Source organism: Nomascus leucogenys, chromosome 13 (assembly GCF_006542625.1).
Source record: "Nomascus leucogenys isolate Asia chromosome 13, Asia_NLE_v1, whole genome shotgun sequence".
Classification (NCBI taxonomy): Eukaryota; Metazoa; Chordata; class Mammalia; order Primates; family Hylobatidae; genus Nomascus; species Nomascus leucogenys.
This window is the reverse complement of record NC_044393.1, coordinates 71,639,959-71,663,544: the sequence shown is the minus strand read 5'-3', so window position 1 is coordinate 71,663,544 and position 23,586 is coordinate 71,639,959. Positions and strand designations below refer to the sequence as shown.

At 35.8% G+C, this 23,586-nt stretch overlaps 1 protein-coding gene across 10 annotated transcripts in view; it reads left to right on the top strand.

Moving 5' to 3' along the window:
• Positions 1-23,586, top strand: part of CADPS2 (calcium dependent secretion activator 2) — a 564,312-nt gene that overhangs the window by 357,734 nt on the left and 182,992 nt on the right. For all 10 annotated transcript variants that reach the window (XM_030826808.1, XM_030826805.1, XM_030826801.1 and 7 more), the window contains exon 9: positions 10,262-10,328. In XM_030826808.1, the coding sequence (XP_030682668.1) occupies positions 10,262-10,328 (67 nt within the window). The remainder of the gene's footprint in view (positions 1-10,261; positions 10,329-23,586) is intronic.

The window sequence follows — 23,586 nt, the reverse complement described above, 5'->3', positions numbered from 1 at the left end:
TTTGTTTGCAAATGAAAGCTTTTAGAAGTAATTGTGGTGTTATCTTCTAGCTACCTTAATAGTTGACTCTTTTAAGAATCATGTTGACACCAAAAAGGTTGTATAATTTTTAATGTAGGTGCTGAGATACGCTAATGACTATATATAACTATAGATATAGAAGATTTTTAAAATATACTATTTGCCTTGTTGGTAGTAACTATTTTGGCTTAAGGACTGGCCATTTCCTTTAAAAAAAGAATCAATTAGGCAAATACCATTTTAAAAAAATGTTTTCTCTTGACTTTTTTCCCAAACAGCATAAAATATACTCTACACATCTACATCATATATTAAATATATAATCAAAAATTTGAAAGTTTAGTTTATTCATATCTCTGGTATTTGATGATACAATGTGACCTAAGAATAGCTGGATTTTTTTTTTAAGTCATAGGTGAATGAAACTGGAATATATTTAGTTGTCTTTGTGCTGTGTTTCCTAGCAATCAGTTGTGTGTTTCTTTGGAGCAAATAGTGCTCTCCATTTGAAATAACCCAGAAGAGGGATTAATACTTTATGATTATTGCTATGTTTATACTGACTGATAGAACTAAATTCTTCAAGGCTTTACTCTTGTGTGTTAAATCCGAGCTTTGTTTCAATGCTGCTAATTTCTTTGTTACCTAATCCCATGCAAGAAGAAAAGATTTTAAAGTTAAGCAGGCAATTTTTTTTGTTGTTGTTGTTCAAAGGGAACAACTTCTTAATACCTTGCTTAAGCTGGATGTGTTCATGAAAACAAATACTTTAAATAGTATCTGGGCAGTTATTTTAAAATAATCCAAAACACTCTAGTTACCTGAGTATTGTGATGCATTGGAAATAGTTCAATAGAAAAAGTGTTATATTTAAATTAGCTTTGGAAATATGTGCTTTTGAAAATGTCATGTACAATGGAATACCTCTTTTAACACCATTCAAATAATTCTTGGATCAAATTTAACTTTGATTGGGGATTCCCTCCCCCCGCCCCCAACTCAGGGCCATTTGCTGATAGAGTACTGGAGAATGTAGCATGGCCATGAAAACTGATTATATTTGTGTTCTTTTGTTTTTCCATTCATTTCTGATTTAACTAAAAGAATTTGACAAAGATGACAACAAAATATTTAAAACCAAATTCTGTAGGTTGGTGGAAATTAATGTTAAAAAGCCCTCAGACGTACACACAAAATCTGCTTTCCTCTTTAAAATCAGGTGAAAAAAATTCACAGTACTCATTAGAAAATGTTTCTCTCATGCTGTGTGATAGATACTTATTTTATTGAATAACATTATAAATTGTCACATAAAACCCAGTTAAATGTGTGTTCCCAGTTTGACTGGTATTTGGCAGGTCTCATTTACATACCCTTAAAAAAACTTCTTTGAGTTAATCATACAAACATGAGGAAGCTAGTAATGACTCAGGAGGTTACAAAATATTAAGGGAGAAAACAGCTGCAGCATAGACCCGCTAGCAATTCTCTAGTACACCTAGCCGAGGTACTCTCTCTTCAGCCTGACACACGCATTTCTTAGATAATATTTTTCTATATGTTTATTTGGTAGACTCATACTTTATAAAGCAGTAAAATGCCAATTGTCCAGAATGCAAATGATAATAACATAAAAAACAAATTTTTTAAGACAAGTTAATAGCTATCAAAGATCTGTTAAATTAATGCCATTTCCCTTATATGTCAAATAAATGGTTACATTTAATTTTATCAGCTGTGCATTTTCCTTTTACAGCATTATGCGGTATTATAATTTATTTTTATAACAGTGACTCTCAGATGCTATGGGATCCTTCCTAATCATTAAAGATCAAGTTATATTTTCTAACTATTTGAGGTCAACTTGATTTTTATATGCAAAGTCTTTAAAAATTGGCTATCGATATATGTACAGTCTTTCCATGTAGAGTAACTCATGTTTCTGTAATTAAAGATACTGGAACTTGTAAATGTAATGAACAAAATCTATTGCCTATTAGAGCATAATATCAGGTTAAATGTAATTTTCATATATTTTTCTGAAATAGAAATCTTTTTGGCCTTAAATATCATAAAAAAAATCATAACAACACTGAACATAAAGAAACAACAACAAAAAATAGTAATTTAACAGCAATGCCAAGCATAAGATGGGGTGGAGAAAATGCTTTTTTAGTTTTGTAGATGTTTTCTAATAAATGGATTATCTGATAGTTACCAAATAGTAAAAAGATTTTCGCTCCATTTTCCTCATTCCCTCCACATTCCAGCCCTTCTGAGGTAAACAGATTACCCATCTACAAAGAATTTAGACTACTCTAAATTCCAAAACTTGAGAATGACCTTGGAAACTAGAAAACCCATTTAAGCATGAAAGCTTATAGGATGTCTCCACTGTACTCAAGATAATGAGATAAAGGACGTTATCTTTGGTCTCTAAATATTCAACTTGGTTGTGCCAGAAATACATATTTATAGTCATAATGACTACATTCCCCAAATATTTAATAATGGTAACTTTCTCTGATTACAAAAGTAAGATATACCTTTATACATTTGCTGATGGTAACTCAAAATGGTACAGCCAGTTTGGAAAACAATTTCCCAGTTTCTTGTAAAGTTAAACATGTACTTTCAATATAACCCTACAATCCCACTCCTAGATATTTACCCAGTAGAAATGAAGACATGCCTACACAAAAAGACTTGTACACAAGTGTTCATAATAGCTTTATTTATGATATCCAAAGAAGTGAAAACAACTTAAATGTCCACCAAGAACAAACACATTCTTGCAAATCCCTACAATGGAATATATTGCTTAGCAATGAAAGGAGTGGGCTTCTGATATTAACTACGTACAGCAATATGGATGAATCAGCAAAGCATTCTACTCAATGAAAGAAGTCAGACAGGCTACATACTGAATAATTCCAATTATTTGTTGTTCTGGAAAAACAAAAATTATAAGATCAGAAATCAAATGAGGGGTTGCCAGAGCTAGCTCTGTAAGGAAGAGATTGATCATAAAGGGCATAAGGGAAATTTTGGGGAGGTGGAAATGTTCTTTATTTTTATTATTATTATTATTATTATTATTATACTTTAAGTTTTAGGGTACATGTGCACAATGTGCAGGTTTGTTACATATGTATTCATGTGCCATGTTGGTGTTCTGCACCCATTAACTCGTCATTTAGCATTAGGTATATCTCCTAATGCTGTCCCTCCCCCCTCCCCCAACCCCACAACAGTCCCAGAGTGTGATGTTCCCCTTCCTGTGTCCATGTGTTCTCATTGTTCAATTCCCACCTATGAGTGAGAACGTGCGGTGTTTGGTTTTTTGTCCTTGCGATAGTCTACTGAGAATGATGTTTTCCAGTTTCGTCCATGTCCCTACAAAGGACATGAACTCATCATTTTTTATGGCTGCATAGTATTCCATGGTGTATATGTGCCACATTTTCTTAATCCAGTCTATCGTTGTTGGACATTTATTTGGGTTGGTTCCAAGTCTTTGCTATTGTGAATAGTGCCGCAATAAACATACGTGTGCATGTGTCTTTATAGCAGCATGATTTATAGTCCTTTGGGTATATACCCAGTAATGGGATGGCTGGGTCAAATGGTATTTCTAGTTCTAGATCCCTGAGGAATCGCCACACTGACTTCCACAATGGTTGAACTAGTTTACAGTCCCACCAACAGTGTAAGTGTTCCTATTTCTCCACATCCCCTCCAGCACCTGTTGTTTCCTGACTTTTTAATGATTGCCATTCTAACTGGTGTGAGATGGTATCTCATTGTGGTTTTGATTTGCATTTCTCTGATGGCCAGTGATGATGAGCATTTTTTCATGTGTTTTTTGTCTGCATAAATGTCTTCTTTTGAGAAGTGTCTGTTCATGTCCTTCACCCACTTTCTGATCGGGTTGTTTGTTTTTTTCTTGTAAATTTGTTTGAGTTTATTGTAGATCCTGGATATTAGCCCTCTGTCAGATGAGTAGGTTGTGAAAATTTTCTCCCATTCTGTAGGTTGCCTGTTCACTCTGATGGTAGTTTCTTTTGCTGTGCAGAAGCTCTTTAGTTTAATTAGATCCCATTTGTCAATTTTGGCTTTTGTTGCCATTGCTTTTGGTGTTTTAGACATGAAGCCCTTGCCCATGCCTATGTCCTGAATGGTATTGCCTAGGTTTTCTTCTAGGGTTTTTATGGTTTTAGGTCTAACATGTAAGTCTTCAATCCATCTTGGATTAATTTTTGTATAAGGTGTAAGGAAGGGATCCAGTTTCAGCTTTCTACATATGGCTAACCAGTTTTCCCAACACCATTTATTAAATAGGTAATCCTTTTCCCATTGCTTGTTTTTGTCAGGTTTGTCAAAGATCAGATAGTTGTAGATATGCGGCATTATTTCTGAGGGCTCTGTTCTGATTCATTGATCTATGTCTCTGTTGTGGTACCAGTACCATGCTGTTTTGGTTACTGTAGCCTTATAGTATAGTTTGAAGTCAGGTAGCATGATGCCTCCAGCTTTGTTCTTTTGGCTTAGGATTGACTTGGCGATGCAGGCTCTTTTTTGGTTCCATATGAACTTTAAAGTAGTTTTTTCCAATTCTGTGAAGAAAGTCATTGGTAGCTTGATGGGGATGGCATTGAATCTATAAATTACCTTGGGCAGTATGGCCATTTTCACGATATTGATTCTTCCAGCCCATGAGCATGGAATGTTCTTCCATTTGTTTGTATCCTCTTTTATTTCACTGAGCAGTGGTTTGTAGTTCTCCTTGAAGAGGTCCTTCACATCCCTTGTAAGTTGGATTCCTAGGTATTTTATTCTCTTTGAAGCAGTTGTGAATGGGAGTTCACTCATGATTTGGCTCTCTGTTTGTCTGTGATTGGTGAACAAGAATGCTTGTAATTTTTGTACATTGATTTTGTATCCTGAGACTTTGCTGAAGTTGCTTAACAGCTTAAGAAGATTTTGGGCTGAGACAATGGGGTTTTCTAGATATACAATCATATCATCTGCAAACATGGACAATTTGACTTCCTCTTTTCCTAATTGAATACCCTTTATTTCCTTCTCCTGCCTGATTGCCCTGGCCAGAACTTCCAGCACTATGTTGAATAGGAGTGGTGAGAGAGGGCATCCCTGTCTTGTGCCAGTTTTCAAAGGGAAGTCTCCCAGTTTTTGCCCATTCAGTATGATATTGGCTGTAGGTTTGTCATAGATAGCTCTTATGATTTTGAGATACGTCCCATCAATACCTAATTTATTGAGAGTTTTTAGCATGAAGGGTTGTTGAATTTTGTCAAAGGCCTTTTCTGCATCTATTGAGATAATCATGTGGTTTTTGTCTTTGGTTCTGTTTATATGCTGGATTACATTTATTGATTTGCTTATGTTGAACCAGCCTTACATCCCAGGGATGAAGCCCACTTGATCATGGTGAATAAGCTTTTTGATGTGCTGTTGGAATCGGTTTGCCAGTATTTTATTGAGGATTTTTGCATCAATGTTCATCAAGGATATTAGTCTGAAATTCACTTTTTTTGTTGTGTCTCTGCTGGGCTTTGGTATCAGGATGATGCTGGCCTCATAAAATGTGTTAGGGAGGATTCTCTCTTTTTCTATCGACTGGAATAGTTTCAGAAGGAATGGTACCAGTTCCTCCTTGTACCTCTTGTAGAATTCGGCTGTGAATCCATCAGGTCCTGGACTGTTTTTGGTTGGTAAGCTATTGATTATTGCCACAATTTCAGAGCCTGTTATTGGTCTATTCAGGGATTCAACTCCTTCCTGGTTTAGTCTTGGGAGGGTGTATTTGTCGAGGAATTTATCCATTTCTTCTAGATTTTCTAGTTTATTTGCGTAGGGGTGTTTGTAGTATTCTCTGATGGTAGATTGTATTTCTGTGAGATCGGTGGTGATATCCCCTTTATCATTTTTTATTGCATCTATTTGATTCTTCTCTCTTTTCTTCTTTATTAGTCTTGCTAGCAGTCTATCAATTTTGTTGATCTTTTCAAAAAACCGGCTGCTGGATTCATTAATTTTTTGAAGGGTTTTTTGTGTCTCTATTTCCTTCAGTTCTGCTCTGATTTTAGTTATGTCTTGCCGTCTGCTAGCTTTTGAATATGTTTGCTCTTGCTTTTCTAATTCTTTTAATTGTGATGTTAGGGTGTCAATTTTGGATCTTTCCTGCTTTCTCTTGTGGGCATTTAGTGCTATAAATTTCCCTCTACACACTGCTTTTGAATGTGTCCCAGAGATTCTGGTATGTTGTGTCTTTGTTCTCGTTGGCTTCAAAGAACATCTTTATTTCTGCCTTCATTTCGTTATGTGCCCAGTAGTCATTCAGGAGCAGGTTGTTCAGTTTCCATGTAGTTGAGCGGTGTTGAGTGAGTTTCTTGATTCTGAGTTCTAGTTTGATCGCACTGTGGTCTGAGAGACAGTTTGTTATAATTTCTGTTCTTTTACATTTGCTGAGGAGAGCTTTACTTCCAACTATGTGGTCAATTTTGGAATAGGTGTGGTGTGATGCTGAAAAAAAATGTATATTCTGTTGATTTGGGGTGGAGAGTTCTGTAGATGTCTATTAGGTCTGCTTGGTGCAGAGCTGAGTTCAATTCTTGGGTATCCTTGTTAACTTTCTGTCTCATTGATCTGTCTAATGTTGACAGTGGGGTGTTAAAATCTCCCATTATTATTGTGTGGGAGTTTAAGTCCCTTTGTAGGTCACTCGGGACTTGTTTTATGAATCTGGGTGCTCCTGTGTTGGAAATGTTCTATAAGTTGATTGTGGTGGTGGTTACATGACTGTGTCAACACTTATCACATTAGATACCTGAAACAGGTAATTTTACTTTATGTAAACTATACCAATAAACTTTACTCAATAAAAGGAAGACATGGTCAATGTAGACATTGTGGAATTATAGAAAGGCATAAAGAATAATATGAAATTCATCTTTAATTTCACTCACCAGATATTAACTATAAGATTAACATTTTGTTGCATTTTTCTGGATATTTCTGTATGCATATAATATGAACTTGTGTGACTGCTTTTTTAAAACTTAACATTATAGGAATTTTCCCATATCATTAGTAATTCTTTATTTGGCCTCACTTTTGATGGCAAAATTATTATGTTTTAATATTTGATTTTTAGATTGTTTTTGAGTGTTTATTCTTAAATAATATTGATGAACATTTTAATCTTCATTCTTCCTTTATTTACTCTAAGAGACAGGATCTTGCTCTGTCACCCAGGTCGGAGTGCAGTGGCATGGTCATAGCTCAGTGCAGCCTCCAACACCTGAGCTTAAGGGATTATCCCGCCTCAGCCTCCTCCCAAGTAGCCAAGATAAGTGTGTACCACTGCATGCAGCTAATTTTTATTTTTATTTTTGTAGAGACAGAGTCTGGCTATGTTGCCTAGGCTGATCTTGAACTCCTGTCCTTAAGCAATCCTCCTGCCTTGACTTCCCACAGTTCTGGGACTACAGGCATGAGCCACTGCATCTGGCTCTTCACTCATTTTTCAATGTGTTTCTTATGCTAAGAAACTGCTTTCATACCAGTGAAAAAGCAGCTAGGAAGGGATACTTGATACCTAATCCCAGAAATCATCATTTAAATGCTTACCTTGGTTCCAATCACAAATTCTCTTTTATTCTGTTCCTTATAACATCTTCTACTAACCCCTTAATACAACATGGATGTATCCATCTGTCCCCCTGCTTTCTGTCTTCAAAGAAACCATATATTTTAATCCAAATTTGTTAATCTATCATTTTGATGATGTCGCAGCTATTATTCTTTATGCAGGACCTTCACTGTCAGCAAGACCGACACTGAGTAGATTGTGGTGTTGATGGTTTGTGTATCACTATTTACTTTCACTTGTATATGACCCAGTTGCCCAGCAGTCTGCAAAGTGAGACACTTCGAAAGAGCTGAGAAGCAGGCTGTGGTTCCAGGCAAAGGTCATTCCAGATGCTCTCTGTGGCTCCGAGCCAGCTATTTGGTGCATATCTTGCTAGTTCACTTTCATAAAGGGCACCTGTCATGTCCACAGTATCTAGCTCCTGAGGTCATTGCTGTTAACCCTGAAATAAGAGCTTGGGTATGTGCATTTCAAAACAGGAAATTGCAGAGGAAAGACAGAAAGAGAGCAACTAAATACCTGTCACTAGAACCACAGAGAAGAAATTAGAAGCTAGAGCAAAGGTGGAGCAAAGGGTTTTAAGGGGTCCTTGAGAAGAAACAATGAACAGGTAAGAATAAGAGCAGTAATGTCTCAGCCAGTCATTAAATGAATTCACATTCCATCCACAAGCACAGATGATGGAATGAATTAACGGTATCATAAATGCTGAATAGAAGTTCACCAAACACTTCAGTTAGCTGACGTGCTGAAAGAAAATATATAATTGGTTTGGACCATTTGGGTTATGTTTTACAATGCAAGAACTTTGTTTTTATTTTGACTTTTAGTAACTCCATGTTTCCCCCGCCCCCGGATTCTGAAAATTTCTGGGAATTTTCAGGGAATAAAGAAGGAAACTTAAATCTGCCATAACTCTACCACTCAAAGATACTATTAGTAATATTTTGGAATTGTTTTTACACATTCTTTACAAGTTCCAAATCATTAACTATGTGTGTAGTTTTGAATCCTACACTTTTCATGTAATATTACACAATGTGATACTTTCTATGTTATTAATTTTATCAAAAACATAATTTCGTTGGCAGCATGGTATTTCTCTGTGGATATGCCAGCACGTATTGAATAATTTTACTGCTGTTGGACATTTGTTATCAGTTTCCAGTAATATAAACAACACTGTTCTATGTATCCCTACAGCATACACCTTTATGTGCACCTCTTTATTACCTTAATACATTCAGGAATGAAAGAGTATGACTATTTCGATGTATTGACATGTTACCTACAGAAGGATCATCTCCCAAGATGTTACACTCCCACTAGTAGTGAATGAGTGCACATTAATTCCCCACACCTTAGCCAACTCCTTATGTCACTGTTTCTAAAGGGGGGAGGGGGGCAAACAGTATGTTATGTTTTGCAAAATAGGATTATTTTAATAAGACAGAAATTAAAGATTCAGCCTAAGATTTTAGCTTTAAAAGTTGTGAAAGTCTAAAGATCTTAAGCCCCTAAATAAATAATCATAATGCTCCTTTAAAAAAATCACTCAGAATTGTATATAAATTTTGTTTGAACAGCCTCTGCACTGTTAATCCTTCATTTCAGAATTAAGGATTATGATCAAATATTGAAAAATCTTTCTTTAGTCTTAAAATTAGGCCTCTGTCATATTTTAAACTTCTTGCAATATTTTCCACTTTTATAGGGAGTGTGTTTATAATTTTGTGGCATAATTTTGGAATAGCTCTCCACAACACGGTCACACTAATTTTTAATTTCTTCTTTTTCCTCCCTGATATTTCAGTATATCATTTGTATATTCAGTAAGAATAATATTCTCAAATGATTGGCTATTCATTTCAATTCAGCTTACTAAGGTCAATGCAAAGTTGAAGAAAAGCCAAGGCTGAAACTATGTGAAACTACCCAATGGCATCTTCGTTACTATCAGAATTTTGTAGTTAAAACATTTTCAGTGAGATGCTTTCATAAGTCAGGTAAATCCCATAACGATGGAGCTAGCAGAGACCTTAGAAATCAGCAAATCCATCCTTTCATTTAATAGGTGAGGACATGGAGACTGAGATTGGTGCAGGCACATTTTGGGGTCACCCAGCTGGACAGTGACCCTTCACCCTGGATTCTTGGCTCTGCAGCTGGCTGCTCCTCAGGGCACACTACTCAGCTCCGGTCATCTGAGAACTGAAGCATTGATACCATGTCCTCAATTAATAGCCTTTGTCTCTCCTAAGAATTGCATGTAAGAATAAAATTCCTACTGGTTCTTTGATTATCCTTTCTAACTCCTACTTTGCTCAATTTGTGGTAAGGACTGACAAATTGATAAGTCACATAAATCAATTCCCTTTGAGAACCCAGAATAAGCTAACTCATTTTCTAACACAGAAGCTGCATGTTGTCTCACTTTCCAAATGAGCTAAACTTCGCCTTTAGTAGGCTGGTCTCAAAAATAAATACTTATGGAAGAAATATGATTACATGGAAGCACAACATTATTCATCTTAAGTATTCTTTGGCTTTTGTTTTTCTTTCCAGATATCTGTATGCCCTTGGACAGAAGGTTTGGAAAAGATGGAAAAAACGCTACTTTGTTCTAGTTCAGGTTAGTCATTTTTTCTTGTTAAATAATCACTCTAAGATAGCAGTTCTCAAAATTTGTTTATGTGGGTTATATCTATCAAAATTTACTGTTTTAGAAATTAAAATATGTTTAAGCCACTTTAAATAAAAGCAGTACATTCATTACATGCTAACACTAAAATTTTTATGTAGAATAACTGTTTTTCAAGCCAAACAATTAAGTGAAATAAGTGGCATTGTTTTATGCTTTTGGACTCTTTGCCCTCTGGCTTAACAGAAGGTAACTGTATTCTTGCATCAGCTTCTGCATTCAATTTTTTGCAGTATCAGATAAAATGTAGCCTCTGGAAAACTCAACTTTATCCTAATGGGAGAAAAAGTGTGAAAAAGACAAATAACTTCTGTGTATTCTTATAAAGACAGTTTTGACCTCGTAGACCCTCTGAAAAGATCTTGGAGATCTCTGGGATTCCAAGACTATACCTTGAGAACAACTGCATCATTCTATATTTTATATATAAAGCATAATACACATAATCACTCCTTTTAATATAAATATTATATTTGTACTAACTGGCATATTTAATGCAAATATGCTGCCATTTAATGCAAATATGCCACATTTAGTACAAATAAGCCAACAAATCACCTGTTCACATAAATATGTTTTTGAGTCAACTTGACTGGTGTATATTTGTTTACAATTGGATTCTGAACATATATTATCAGAACATGCAGTTTGGCTGACTCTTCTTTTGTAGTCATGGATAACATTGCTCATAGAACATACTAATTAAGTTTAATTTATATTAAAGAATACCCTTCTAAGTCATAGTCATTCCAGTCCATGATAAATCCAAGCTATTTTGTTCCCAATATATGAAAAGAGTATCACTCTTGGAATTCTTAACACAAAACATTCTGTAAAAATCTCATTGATTCCAATGGCACACATTAAACAAGCTTAACTGGACTAGATCAGAATGACATAGTAAAATGCCAAGGAAGGAAAATGATCATTTGCTGTCTTCCAGTGAGTATGTACAGCCATCCATCAATTGCTGGATAAAATTACTTTATTGATGTCCCATAATAGCCTGGTAACTCCATGAAACGTGTGAAAACTCAGTGAAAAGTAGTTTTATCTACATGGCACACAGCCAGCCTATTTTTTTTTTCCTGGCTAAAAAGTAACCTCTTCTTACGTGATTAGAACTAATAGTTGGTCAACTTTAATAAAAGATACATACACATGCACACACAGATTTAATTTTTTTTGTATATAACCCTAGCATTTGCTTTGAAAAAGGTTACCTGTTTGGGGTTGTGGGTGATCTATTTTTCAAAAACCTTAAGGCATCTTCTACAGTTTCCACATTTAGTTTCTTACATTGGTGCATGAATTTAAATGTATTTCCTAAGCAGTTTTAATAGGTATTTCTGGATACTTATTTATATCTTATGGATGTATTTCATTCATATCTAATTTGACAAGGTTGGGTTAGTGACTTGTCTTTATCAAGTTTTTCTAAAGCATTCAGCTGATTTTTCGTGGAAACAGCAGCTTCTTTTTCAATTATTTTATGCATTTATGTAAAATCTCATGTAAGTACATAATTTCAATGGCTAATATTGTTAGCATAAACTAGTTTGGGAACAAACCCAGCTAACTTAGCAAGCATAGGTCTTAACTGGTGGAAATAGGTATGAAAGAACGTGGGAATGTAACCCAATAACCACAGATGTTCAGTATGTTATTTGCATTGGCCACTGTTTTTTTTTTTATTTTTTATTTGATTGTTTTAACGGATTTTTTGAATATGAAAGGCTTTTGTAGATCAGTCTTAAGAGGTCAAATGATCACCTCATGCTTTTTGCCAGGTAAGGTTCCAAGTAATTTTTGCCCCTCATCTTATTTTCCAGCATATGATCGTAAGACCCAGAAGTTGTAGGGCAAATATGTATACTTTGATTATTACTCATAAGAGAGTTTAGAAATGAAGGAAGGAATTGTAATACTTTGCGACTGTTAATTGATATGTTTTTGGGGGAAGATTAACCATGTCTTTGTGGAGCTAAAAGTGTTTTCTCAATAACAAAAATATGCTTTACATTTTAAAAGGGATATCTAAGTTAATTCAAAGTAGGCAACCCCATATGTTTCATAATTTAAATTTAAGAAAGTACCACCAAACTATAATGAATTTGAATTTATTCTACCTGAGGTTTCTTCTTAAAATTCGAAGTCGTGTTTAAGCATTATATATTTACTTTGACACATATATGTGCATATATCCACATGCATTCATGCAGAGAATTCCATGCCCAAATGTACTGAAAATCCATGCGAGTATTCTGACAAGTTTTAAACACAAGTGAATCTTACATTCAATTCCAAATGTAATGGGAAGGCAAATTGAAGGCACACACTTCAAAATCAAGATGGATATGTATGGAGATTCAATGAGAATGACCCATTGGGAAGAACTGGGTAGTTTTTATTAGTATTTTTAAAGGCAGCTCTGATTCTATCCACACACACTTTGTAGGTCCATACCTGCAGGCTGCATTATTGAAAGGTGAAGGAATTGTTTTTGTAGGGAGGACAGTATACCCCTGCTGTGTCTGCCGCTGCCATCAGCAGAATGATGCTCTGTTGATAATGTGAATCTCATCACCACTTGTGAGTGTGTATTATGAGTGATATCACTGGAAATCCAACCATCAGCTCAAGAATTTATACTCATAAAAATTGATTGAGAGTAAGGTTTGGCCAGCTGCAGAGTCATTGTTCAAAGTGAACACTCGAGGAGCCACTGAGGTGAAAAGACTTTTCAAAGACTCTCATGTAAACATTTAAATTGGAGTCAAAAGGTGGGAAAATAAATGAGTTGTTAATATTGAGTGTTTATTTGGCTTCCAGGTAAGATCATTTTGGTCTCTTATTGGCATATTCTGATGCCAATATAGTTATAGTAATAAATAGAATTTAATGCTTTCTAAGAGGCTTCTTTTTTTAGTGAAGGTAAATTTTGGTTCAAGCCAAACTGAAAGAATAGTGATTTTGAAGAATATGCTTGAAATACTACCAGAATTAAACTTGTATATGTTTGTTACTTATTTTTCTTGTGCTTTTTCAGTGTTTTATTATTAGATTTGGAGGATATCATTGGTGTAAAGTACTTAAGATACTTTAATATATTGTAGTTCATTATAATAAAATAATTTGTTACCTTTAACACTCTGTATTTGAGATGTGAACAAATGCATTATTACTTCATTATGTATTCTGCTAATGCCTATTCAAAAATGTATGTCCCAGGTATTCCGTATTCTGTAGTAAATAATTCTGAAGCACTGCCCAATTAACATAATTACTGTTAAATCTAATACTCATTAAGCAAGTACTTTGTGGTAAGCATTTATGTAAAACATTTGTAATAATTTATCTTATCAGAATAAGCCTGTGAAGGTAGGTATTATTATTATACCCATTGTACAGAAAAGAAAATAATACAGAGAGGAGTTATGGAACTTACTCAGGATTACGCAGTTTAGTAAGTCGTAGAGTCCAGCAAATCCAGTTCTGTCAAACTTCTATTTCCTCTGCCATACTGCTATGATTACATTGATGCACATAACTACAGTTGATCTGAAGACAAACAGATGTGTGATTAATCACTATGGATCATTCATTTCATGAAGTACAAAACAGTGTTACTCTATTAGAAAAATGGCCAGGGAGTGATGACATAATGAGTCCTGTGCTCATGAAGGCCACTGACTGCGTGACATCATTGGAAACTGAGTAGACGTCTGTGTTGTTTTGGCCCTGTATCAAAGTGTTCACTGCTTGTTGTTGATGTGTCAGAATCATGACTTGAAGTTGCTGCAAACAACAGCAGGCTATCAAGACATAATGTTAATTACATATCAGCTGAGTTGGCACGGGATGTAAACAGTCAGCCATGCCACAGAGTGATCCATACCTGCTGCAGATGTATGAGAGGCACTCTGTTAGTGAGACGTCATCAAGATCTGCTTTCAACATAAAGAAGTGGCTACCCATCCTATTGATTTCTGAACTATTCAGCACACATGGGGACCCACTACAGCAGACTCTTCTCACTCATTTGAGTATGAAACTACCACCTGAAGAACATGAAGTTCAGTTATATCCTCTAGGTTTAGTCTGGGGCACTAGCTGATGTTTGCTTATGGCAGTAAGATAAAGTGAAGTGAACAGACATATTGTTGCCAAATCAAGAAAATCATGGCATAATGACTTTATAGCTTTATGCTTTCAATTGAATTAAAATTTACAAACCCGGGACATGCTCAGTGTAGGATAAAAATCAACCCATGCAATTTTTATGGTGGAAAATGAAAGGCCCCTTCGACACTCCTGCCAGCACTACCACGTTATTCTACTATCCTTTGCAAAAGTTGCCAAGTAGCCGTTGCTAATAGTGTGGCCTTCCAAACTTGTTAGGAAGGAGTTAGGCAACTTTAATTCATCATTGTGTGAAACACACATCCATTCATTACTAATGGAATCATTTCATATATTTTTATTCTGTGAGTTGCTTTGTTTCCCCTTTAAAAATATATCCATGAGAAGTTGCCATATCAACATATAAGAATCTACCTAAGGCTAGGTGCCATGGCTCCCACCTGTAATCCCAGCATGTTGGGAACCTGAAGCAGGAGAATCACTTGAGGCCAGGAGTTCAAGGCTGCAGTAGGCCATGATTGCACCACTGCACTCTAGCCTGGGTAACAGAGCAAAACCCTGTCTCAAAAAAAAAAAAAAAAAAAAAAAAAAACTTTTAAATTGATAAATAAATAACTGGATTCTATATTATAAGTTTATGTACTTTAACAGTCCTCCTTCTTTGAACATTTAAGTTTTTTAAATCAAGCAATGCCACTTTGAATGTGGTTTTTGTTGTGGAGGAGAAAAAAAAATGCCATAATCAATGTATGTATAATTCTTGTATATTAATCTTCGTATATATGTGGGAGTGTTCTTATAGAAATGAAGTTGCTGGCTAAAAATCCACGAAAGTTTACATTTTTGTGAGCTTAGTGTTTTTTTGAAAATCGTTCTACAAGACTCGATTTCAAAATGCTCTGAGTGTGTGCATGTGTGTGTTTGTATGTATTCATATGCATATATATGTCTTTATATCTACAGGTGTGTGTATAAAATCTTCTACACAAGTAGTGTGCCTGAATCTGTACATAGTGGAGAATCTGTAGATATTTGTTAAATAAATGAATATTCCTCCTTTAATTTAGATTACTTCCCAAACTTCTGTAAGGAATATAAAATTGACTTCTATTTGAACATACTTAAATCAAAACCTAGGTATCATATTTGATCCCTCTTTTTTCCTTACCCTCATGGCAGAAAAGATTGCTGTTCCATAGCAAAAATAGCATTCCATTTACATCCAGTCATCTCCATCTTCACCACCACCATACTGATTGAAACCACCATCATCACATGGATTCCTACAATGGCATCCTAGCTGTTCTCTCTGCTTCCACTTCCATCCTTCTTAACAATCGGTTCTTCACATTATGGGATAATCTATTTAAAGCATAACTCACATTTTGACAATTTGCTGCTTGAATTCTTCCAGGGACTCCCTTTGCACTTAGAATAACTCATAACCGTGTCTTAGAGGAGGTCCTAAATATTCTGACCTCAAGTTTCCTCTTTGAATAGTTATTTCCTGTCACTGAGCCACATCTTGACTTCTACACCTCTTTCCTCAGATTAGTTACAGTGCCAAGAGTAGGAGTTTAGCACCTTCAAGTCACCAGACAACCCCACCAAAGGCACTTCAAATAAATATATAAACTGGGGTTATTTTTAAGTGTGATTGCTGTGTAAATACACCTTTGGATTAAGTCCCTTACTTTTCTTCCACCTGGATTGTTAGGCCAGCTCTAAGCCCCTTTATAGAAATTCTGAACATCCTACAGCTTTTATTTTCCCCATGCCTGGATCATTCCTTCATGTCCATTTAGATATCAGTTCAAATGTTGCCTTTTCAAATGTGCCTTTTCCACCCAGGCAACCTGAAGTACCCCTCAACTCATTCTCTGTCACATTATTCTGTTTGATATTGTTAGGGGCATTTATATCCAATTAATTTTTTTTACATTTGTATGTTTATTATTATTATTTTTGTTGTTATCTCTTTACCCCTTCTAGAATGTATGCTCCATGAAAAGAAGGACCTTATCTTTCTTTTAGTCTACTTTATCTGTGGAACTTTAAACACTTTACTCACTACATGAGTAGAAACTAAGTATTTGTTAAGTAAATAAATATATGCAAATCATTCTCAACATTGTTCTGAAAAGACTGACTTTCCTTTCTCTAATTTGTACACCGAATACTAAATCTTTTTACACCATTTGGACAAGACAGTTAACAATAAATATTCCTGTCCAATCTATCTGGATCTTGAAGATTTATTCATTTTTCGTGATTAAATTCAGCTCTGGTGTAGTTTTTTTTTTTTTTTAATAACTCTAGCAGCACCTTTGGCCTCTGCCAAGAACATTTCCAGCTAAGGATTTTTAAAGCCTTAATCTTCACTGAAATTAGATGGTGGCAGTTGCTAAGCTGCCAGCTGTTAACATGATCCCTGCAGTAGGAATACAACATACAAACCTGAATTCTGTGGTCTCTAGACTCCCATAGTTAGCACTTAGCATGTGTGGACACAGACAGGTGTTGCACAGGTTGGCAATTGAGAACAAAATGAGAGGTTTCGTATACCAGATGCAGATACCTTGTGGTACTACAGCAACTTAGGTGCCCTATCAAAAGCAGTGATGCTGAAACCTGATTTAATGCTGTCCCCAGATTAAAGTCTGTTCATATCTCCCAATTCTCAACAAATCCATTCTTTACGGAGTTATTAAGAGTGGATTGGGTAAAATATATTGAATGTTTCTCTTTGCTGTGCTTCCACTGAAGGGATTTTCAATTTCAATATAGTAAATGATATAAGCTTTGTTCAGAAATACACAAGTAAGCTTGTAAATGAAAAATACCAGATCAGAATAGGTCAAACCACCTGTTGTCTATCTAATTCCCTGTCAAGTGGTGACGAGGCAGAGTAGGGGCTGCAAGACTGCCTCTAAGTGGGAGCACAGGGAGCAGGGTGACCCCTGCTAATCTTTCAGCAGCATATTTTAACTATTAGTGCCAACTGATAAAGGTCTGAGTACAACTTCTCCAGATTACCTGTGAACTGGTAACTGGCTAGCAAACCAGCAGCTACAGGTGTTAATACTATTCAGGAACACCTGAATTTACCCTGTGGGTTTGTTCTAGGTCTGGCCTTGGGAATGTGATTTATCATGACCTTGCAAAGGGGATGGATAAAAGTAAGATCTCTTGGGATACTAAAGGAACTAAAAGAAGGGTGAAATATGGCAACATTTTATGGAAATAGAACCAGGAATCAGCCCAAAAGATAGCATTAATAGGTTGTAGCTTCTGGAGTCGATGTATTCGAAATGCCAGATTGCACCTTTTTCAGTTGTCTCATGGGTCACATTTCCTAATTGTCAGTGACAGCTCTGTTAGTTGTTGGTATTTTATTACTCTTCCATCTGTACTCTTTGTTATATCTCTAGGCCCAATTATCTATGACAGAGTCTAGGTCTGTTGGGTGATATTTTAGATATTAAACAAAATATTAAAGAAGTTAAAAGCTAAACGCAAATGTTTCAATACTTTGCCATTTAAGTGACCATGCCTCTAGAAATGGAGTGATTCCTCTATACCTGAAGTTTTTGACTTGTTGATTTTTGTTGTTGTACCTTCAAAGAATTGTTAAATTGGTACTTAAAATTTTATATCTCCAGCATTTTAAAAAACTAATTGTCTCATTTAAAGCTAGCTAGAGATATAATACTTATAGCGTAAAACAGCAACTTCAAGTTGTACTTCAGGTTATGTGAAGAAAAATGCACATTAATGTAAGCATTTCACCTCTTTGACAACTAATTTATAAGGCTAGCTCTTAAACAGCAAGTAAATTTTTAACATTTTGGGTGGGTTACACACATCAAGTCTGTAATCTTTAACCCATGACAATATGAACATGTCAATTATGTAAAGAGCTTTTGGAAGTAATCAACATTTGGTTTTGAAGAAAGCAGTAATTTTTAAAAGACATTATAATGTATAATTAAGATAATGTCCATTAGAAATAGACAAATGTAGTATCTAAAACTACATTTAGGTGTATTATCACTTTTCCTCACTTTCTCATTTTCTTATAAATTTACATATTCTTCCACCAAACATCTTCATCAACACAGCCACTGTGTTCTTTGTTTGCTGATAAAAATTGTGAAAACAGACTGGGCATGGTGACGATACCTATAATCCCAGCTACTCCAGAAACTGAGATTGCTTGAGGCCAGGAGTTTGAGAGTTTGAGAATTTGAGACCGGCCTGGACAACGTGGTGAGACCCCGTGTCTAAATTATTTTTTAATTAACTGGGCATGGTGGCATGCACCTATAGTCCCAGTTACTTGGGAGGCTGAGGTGGGAGGATAACTTGAGACCAGGAATTCGCGGTTACAGTGAGCTATCATTGCACCACTGCACTCCAGCCTAGGTGACAGAGTGAGATCCTGTCTCTAAAAATAAACATCCCCTGAGAGTGGGAAGAAAGGTAGGGGTGGGGAGAGCCAAGTGACGCCAGGAGACAGAAGTCAGAAATGTGGAGCGTCAGCAGCCCTCAGCTCATTCACAGTGTGGAAACGTGGTTTGGAAAGAGTTCAATCCCCAAGTCAATCAGGTGCTGACTGTACTGTGTTATAGTAACACCTGCATCCTGTACCCAACATGAAACAATTCTTCTAAGACTCAGAAAGAATAAAGTGAGAGGAGGATGGTGGCTCCCTGACAACTCAATTACATTCACGGGGAGACCACTGTGTAACAGGCATGCATTGTGCTAGGCACTCCCACATCAGTTCTCTCCAATTCTCTCAAAACCCTGTAAGGTCTATTATTGTTTTTCTTATATTACGGAAAAATTAAATGAGATATATAAGACTTAAAATGATTTTTCTAAAGCCTTGTCAAAAATAAGTACGAAAGGGCCGGGCGCGGTGGCTCACGCTTGTAATCCCAGCACTTTGGGAGGCCGAGGCGAGCGGATCACGAGGTCAGGAGATCAAGACCACGGTGAAACCCCATCTCTACTAAAAATACAAAAAATAGCTGGGCGTGGTGGCGGGCGCCTGTAGTCCCAGCTACTTGGAGAGGCTGAGGCAGGAGAATGGCATGAACCCGGGAGGCGGAGCTTGCAGTGAGCCGAGATTGCGCCACTGCACTCCAGCCTGGGCGACAGAGCGAGACTCCGTCTCAAAAAAAAAAAAAAAAAAAAAAGTATGAAAGAATAAGGATAAGTAAGTAATTGAGGGGAGAAAATGAAAGTGGAATTTGCATTTGACATGGCAGATTGATGTGTTAAACCTGGTTTATCTTCCCTTCACTTCCAGTTGAAATACCTTAATGTGATTGTCTTCAGAGAGGCCTTTCTGACCACACTATTGAAAATAGAATGCTTTTAATGTTTCTTTCCTCTGCTTTGTTTTCCTGCAAAACAATTCACCACCCAAAATTATTTTCAGTACCTCCTAATTGCAATTCATTTATCTCCTCCATTCTCACTCTATGAGATGGTTTTTTTCCCCCAATTCTGAGGCACTGTTGTGTACCCAAAGCCTGGAAAAATTCACTGTAGATGCATGATAAATATTTGGTGAATGAATAAGTGCACAGATGAATGAAAGAGAGGAAAAAAGGTACCTATAAGAAGATAAGGGAAGATACAGAGGTTATAAATACACAAGAAACTAAATTCAGTAACTTACTATTTTGTTTAGTATGACTAATCCACAGATCTCAAAAGACATCAAGGAAGGAGTATATCTCTGTAAAAGACAACATAGGAAAGAGCAATCATATTAGTATTAAACTATTTTGCCAATGTGTCCCTTAAAATAATTTTATACAACTCTAGATCCTCCTAAGTCTTTCATCATGAGTTTAAATAGTTGCAGTGGATACTAGTTTCTAAGATAAAACCACTAAATCATTCAGCAACATGTTCAATAGAATCTAAATACTTTTTTGATTTTATATCTACTTGCAATCGCTGAAAATTTTATTGGCTGTGCACAGTGGCTCACGCCTGTAATCCCAGCATTTTGGGAGGCCGAAGTGAGCAGATCACAAGGTCAGGAGTTCAAGACCAGCCTGGCCAGCATGGCGAAACCCCATCTCTACTAAAAATACAAAAATTAGCCAGCCAGGTGTGGTGGCACATGCCTGTAATCCCAGCTACTCGTGAGACTGAGGCAGGAGAATCACTTGAACCCAGGAAGCAGAGGTTACAGTGAGCCGAGATCGTGCCACTGCCCTCCAGCCTGGGCAACAGAGCGAGACCCCGTCTCAAAAAAAAAAAAAAAAAAAAAATTAGTTTTTTTCTCCTCGAAGTCTTATTTCTATTGTGCTTTCCCAGCAAGATATTATTCTTATGAAATAAGTGTTATGGCTCAAAATCTTGGTCACTCTGTCGTGCTTCTCTACAATTAAAAAAGTTTATAAAATTGGACTTAAAAAAAGTTTCTATAACCAAAAAGCTCAAAAAAAGAAAAAAATACAGTTCACATTGCTGAACACATTTAAAGGAGAATTCTTGACATTTGAGAGATAAATGAGTATGATCTCAGAAATGTGAAACTTAAGATGTAGAATAATTAGAATAATAATGAAATAAACACATATGGTTTATTTTATTCTTGTAAAATATTTTGGCGGCTCAATTAAACATGAAAAATGATTCCTGAAATAGGTTATAGAAATATAATTAAGTAGTTATTACAAAATGTGAATCCTAACCTCTAGATTTTATCAAAATAATGAATGGAACAATAAAACAGGTTCTAGTCCTCATGTTATATAGAGCCAGTGAAAAAATTATTTTGTTTTTCAATAAATAGAGAAAATATGGGTTATGTCTTTAAAACTTTTAAAGAAACTATTATAGTATAAAAATTAAATGCTAAGAAAACTTTAATGACCAAATAATAGGAGATAAAAAGGAAAAAAAAGCAAGACAAAATATATTAGTTCTTATTATAAATAAGTTAAATGGACCTGTTAACAGTAAGCTTCTCAGAATGAAAAAACTAAAGGGATGACAATATTAATTTCAGACCTAACTAGTGAAATTTAAGAGAAAAATTATTAAACACCTCCAAAGATTACAATTTTATGTTAAGGATATTAACAATTACTGTAAAACAAATGATGGTGATTTATTGAATACATACCTGAGAAAAGAGAATAAAAGCATACTACCTTGAATTATTTGCTATTCAATTCACTTTTCTCTTTCTCCAACACCTTTAGTGATTTTTGATCATGGACTCAGTGCTATCTGAAATAATAACTTTGCCAGAAATTAAGAGGCAATTGGCTTGCTATTCGGGAATACAGTTGTTTTTAAGTTTCAGAATGAGAATGTATAAAATAATATGGTATATTGAAAAGAATATCCATTGAACTACAGAGAGTTGTGTTCTAGACTCAAGGTGACTTTTTTTTTTTTTTTTTTTTTTTTTTTTTTTGAGACAGAGTCTTACTCTGTCGCCCAGGCTGCAGTGCAGTGGCACGATCTCAGCTCACTGCAACCTCTACCTCCCAGGTTCAAGTGATTCTCCTGCCTCAGCCTCCCAAGTAGCTGGGACTACAGGTGTGTGCCACCACGCCCGGCTAATTTTTTGTATTTTTAGTAGAGATGGGGTTTCACTACCGTCTCTATGGAACATTTTCTATGGTGTTAGCCAGGATGGTGTCGATCTCCTGATCTCGTGATCCGCCTGCCTCAGCCTCCCAAAGTGCTGGGATTACAGGCGTGAACCACCATGCCCAGCCAAGATGACCCTTTTTATCTGGGTGACCTTGGAAAGTTACTTCCCTCATCCATGAAAGCTGGAGTTTAGACCACAATCTCAAGGGCCCAGACTTTGTCTCTCAATGCTAGTGTGAGAGAATTACTTAGAGTATAGTATTTCATTTTCTTTTCAATGAAGCTTGGTTCTTTATTTAACTACTTATGATTTAGTGAGTTTTGAATCCTCTAAAAATCATAGTTTTAAATTTCCAAATGTAATATCTTCAAATCCTTGCTCCATAATCAAAATCTATAATTCTATCACATGTAATAATGTTTTTTTTTGTTTTGTTTTTGAGACAGAATTCACTCTGTCACCCAGACTAGAGTGCAGTGGTGCCATCATGACTCACTGGACTTAAGTGATCCTCCCACCTTATCCTCCCAAGTAGCTGGGACTACAGGCATACGCCATCATGCCTAGCTGATTTTTAAAGTTTTTAAAAGATGGGGGTCTTGTTTTGTTGCCTAAGCTGGTCTTGAACTCCTAGCCTCAAGTGATCATCTCACCTCGGCCTCCCAAAGTGCTGGGATTCCAGGTACAAGCCACTGTGCCTGGCCTAGATTTAGAATTAAATTATACATTTTATTATGTTCCATTACAATTCCAAAAACACCACTTTTTCCTGACTATTTTCAGTTCATAATACCTTCCAATATTTTTGCTTTACCTTTTTCTCCAAGTACTAATATATCAAATATAAAAATATCTCACCACTTACGTAAGTCAGATATTTTTGTGAAGGTAAGAGTATCTTTGTAATGGGAATAATAACTCCCTAATTCGTTGTTTCCTAAGTTATTGTTTTTGATTCGTCGTTAATTTTGTTTCCAAATTTCCTTGGTATTTTGATGGCTTTCTTATAACTATGGTCACATCATAGCTGTCTGTGTATCCTGAAAGGGTAAGCCTGGTTTCTCCATGGCTCTGACATCTGTTTCCATAACATAATGGCATGCCTACTTGCATGAGGGGATGTTTACTGTTTCTTGAGTGTTTTCAGTGGAGTGTATGACATTTAAAAATCAAATGTCATTTGTTATGGTAAGCGGAAGAGGATACATTTAAGAGTACAAGCTGAGTTATGTGTGCTGTTAAACTGTTAGTGTTTTTTTTTTTTTAACAAGATAAATATGTGGTTCATACTTTCAAAAATAGTACATTTTCAAATATGGCAGAATATTTACTGAATTGAAATAAATTAAGTTTCATGCCAAAATACAGAAGCAGTGACTGTGCCACACACTGTGGAAGCCATTTTATACA